General features: G+C 42.8%; 1 protein-coding gene across 1 annotated transcript; it reads right to left on the reverse strand.

Moving 5' to 3' along the window:
• Positions 1–448: 448 nt before the first annotated feature.
• On the reverse strand, positions 449–3,323 carry LOC149142895 (uncharacterized). Its single transcript, XM_089451618.1, has 3 exons — positions 2,401–3,323; positions 1,578–1,867; positions 449–1,425 (listed from the first exon to the last, which is right to left on the reverse strand). Exons 1-3 carry the CDS (start codon positions 3,321–3,323, stop codon positions 449–451), a joined length of 2,190 nt encoding a protein of 729 aa, XP_089307744.1.
• Between the last annotated feature and the right edge of the window lie 435 nt (positions 3,324–3,758).

The following is a 3,758-nucleotide window of genomic DNA, read 5'->3' on the forward strand; positions in this document are numbered from 1 at the left end:
AAAACTTATATCTATATCTATATCTATATCTATATCTATATCTATATATCTATATCTATATCTATATCTATATCTATATATATGAAGTTGGTATTGACATAAATTAGTTAACATAAATCTTCAAATAATTACTTTTGAAAAATATAAGATTTAAGCATCTAATTCACACATTTTTTTACTTCTAATTACTTTACAAAATATTCTTTTTTATATTTTTCTATTTAGAACATAATTTTTATTTTAAAGGGGCATAGACGGATAGACAAACTTACACATCCCCCCATATTGGGCTGTAAAATGAGCCTCTCGTCTCAATTACTAATCATTTTGTTTTTAACTGTAACGGTTGTGGTTTTTATTTATTGCAAAAGGGATAGTGGGTCTTTGCCGTAGCGACCCCTATTACATGGCTGTTTTCCTTTTTTGCAGCCTTTGAGATATTACAATTTCACAATTTTTGGAAGAAGCTTTCCCCATTTACAGTTAAACTCCCTTTCCTGAGAGTGCATCCAATGTTCGCCATCCGGTCCGCTTCGCTGTTGGAGTTTCTGAGAATATGGTAGAGCTTGTATGAGTTGAAGTCTTGTAATACTCTCTTCAGTCTGTCCATAATTTTGTTGAGACCAACGTTGTTGAAGAGTTCACCTTTGATTAAATTTTTGATTATAATTTCTGAGTCTCCGAAGACTTGGAGATCTTTAACACCTTTCTCCCTAGCAATAAGACAAGCTTTGAGTAACCCAAGGATCTCAGCTTGATTGTTAGTTTTCAGGCCAAGGCCCCATGCAAATGAATCTCTTTCAGTCCCATCCGTGGAATAGATGACCCCACCAGCACCTGCAACTCCGGGGTTCCCTTTGGATGCCCCGTCAAAGAATATGGAAGTTAATTTTTGGGCCCTCCACCATTTCTGGAAGATGTCATCTGGTTCTCTTTTTTGCCAGTCCGGTTTAGCTTTCTGGGGGGGCAGTAGATACTTTCGGGGATGTGGCTCTAGGGCCAGCCACCTCTTTTCTTCCGGCGTGAGCAGAGGATCATCTTTGTAGTATTGCTGTTGGGCCGTTTCCAAGAGTAGAGACTTTGCTTTTGCTGCAACTTGAACCGGGGAATGCTGTATGTCTTTGAAGATCTGCTGGTTACGAGCCAGCCAAAGCTGCCAGCAAACATATTTTGGTATCGCTATCCATACCTTGCGCCAAAAAGACTTGGGAGGGATACGCTGAGGGTAGCAGGCACTCCATGTAGCAAAGAAGTCCGGGACAGAAGTCTGAGAAGGTATAGAGATCTGAAAATCTTGCAGAATGAGTCCCCACACCTCTTTGGCGAAGAGGCACTCCAAAAATAGGTGCTGGGCAGTTTCAAGATTACTTTTGCATAGCACGCATCTATGAGGCCCTTCGATCTTCCTCTTTACGAGATTGTCTCCTGTTAAAAGTTTGTTGTGCGCCAAAGTCCAGAAGAAAAAAATTATTTTTGGAAGAGCTAGCGGCTCCCAGACCTGTTTCCAAATGTGGGTGAATGATTACTGTTCTTCGATCCTTGAGGGACTCTATAGCCCTCAGCTAAAGTGTAAATACCTGTCCACCCCCAGCCCCAACTGTCTCTCATGTTTCTGTTGACCGGCATGGCTTCTTCGAGTAGATCCTCAAGGTGATTCAGTTGGTTAGTTAAATGCGCAGGGGCTCCGTGAAGGTCCCAACCTGCCCATTCACCGCGTCTGTCCCAAATTGAAAAGTCATAAACGCTATTTATGCCTGCTCTTTCTAACCAGTCCCTGAGCTCTACGATTTCTTCATTTTCAGCTAAAGAATCACACCCCGTTACGCGATCTTTCCACATATGCGTGCGCTTGCCATTTCCAGGGATTCTGTATAAGTGATGCTTGAAAAAATTGCTACTTTTGCAACAGAGCCTCCAGACCTGCGTGCATGAAATTGTGCTGTCTAATTGCATTTTCCTGAGGGCGGCGTTGTCTGCGTATTTGGACCGTAGAGTGATGCTGACGGGGTGAGAAGGGTCGTGGATCATTTTCCACAGAAGCTTGCCTCCCAACGCTGTGTTAACTAGGGAAGGGTCGCGTATTTGCAGTCCACCCTCAGTGATCGACCTCTTGACCAAGTCCCAGTTTACAAGATGCATTTTTTTTCTTTGCCTTTCCCTCCTTGCCATAAGAAGTCCTTGAGGAGTGAAGAGATCTGTTCCATAACATTTTTGGGAGCCAAGAGGAAAGGTGCTTGATAAATAGGAAGGGTTGACAGCTGAGATTTGATTAGAATGGTTTTTCCACCTTTTGTTAACCAGTGACCTCCCAAAGCTTTAATTTTAGATTTGATTTTACTGATGATGTCAATCCAGAGGGACCTCTTATTCACACTTGAGGATATTGGTAGTCCAAGATACCTGAACCTATCCCATTGTGCTTGCCCTTTGAACCCTAAGATCTTCGCGATGTTATTGATCTCCTGTTGTTCTGTATTCCAGCTGAAGATTTCACTTTTACTCTCATTGACAAGAGCGCCAGATACCCTGCAATAACTTCTCAGGACATTGTCAAAGGTTTTCGCTATTATGGAGGAAGCACCACCAAGGAGAAGGGAGTCATCCACAAAGAGTGCGTGATTCAAGGGGGCTGATCCATGGGAAGGTTTGAGACCCGGGAGGGAGCCAACATTTCTTTCAGCTGATAGTTTTCTGCTAAGGGAGTCCGCCATGAGGATGTACAGAAAGGGAGAGAGGGGGCATCCCTGCCGAATGCCTCTCCGAGCTTGGAAGAAATTAGTTGGGCGACCATTGATAAGGGGAGCGATCCACGGGGAATCAATACATGCTTTTATGAGCTGAACAAATTGTTGAGAGAAGCCAAAAGACAACAAAACTTTGCAAAGGAACAAGTGATTAACTCTATCGAATGCGTTTGCCATATCAAGTTTAATCAACATACCTTTCTCCCCTCGCTGTTTGCTTGTGTGGATGGTCTCCTGCACCTGAATGACGTTGTCCAAAATGTACTTGCCTTCCACGAATCCGCCTTGAGAGCTGGAGATCAATCTTTTGAGCAGAGGCTTGATTCGATTAGCTAAGAGCTTGGCTATAATTTTGTAAGAAGCATTGCACAACGAAATAGGCCTAAATCTTGCAAAGGATTCAGGGTTGGTTTCTTTAGGGATTAGAGCTAAATAGGTGGAGTTGGTTCCTCCTCCTATCTTAGCTTTTTTCATGAAGCCTCTTATCATTTTAAGGAGATCAACTTTGATAACTTCCCAACATGCTTTATAAAAATGAATTGTGAATCCGTCAGGCCCAGGGGCCTTGTCGGCTTCCATGGACTAGATTACATTGATAATCTCCTCCTCTGAGATGGGTCTGCAGAGAGCTATGTTATCTTCAGTGTTAACAAGAAGAGGGATTTTGGTGAGGAAGTCGGTTGTTTCCTCATCGCTACCTTGGGTTCCATCATTGAATAAGTTCCTGAAATGATTTTCAGCAGCGTCTTTAACCTGGTTGAATCCTTTGCAAACTTGGCCCTCCGTGGTTTTGATTTCAGCTATATAGTTCCGGGACAGCCTAGCTCTGTATTGTCGATGGAAAAAAGAGGTGTTCCGGTCCCCAGCCTTTAACCAAAGACTTCTGGATTTTAGCCTCCAATGTTCTTCTTCAGCTCGGAAGGATTGGTATGTGGAACGTTGAGCTTTAACTTCCTTATCCAATAATTCTGTTGTAATGACTTTATTTTCCATATTTGCTTGCAAGGAGTGCAG

This window comes from Pinus tabuliformis, chromosome X (genome assembly GCF_031772625.1).
Source record: "Pinus tabuliformis cultivar Carrire ecotype Pingquan chromosome X, CPIR1, whole genome shotgun sequence".
In the NCBI taxonomy this organism is placed as follows: domain Eukaryota; kingdom Viridiplantae; phylum Streptophyta; class Pinopsida; order Pinales; family Pinaceae; genus Pinus; species Pinus tabuliformis.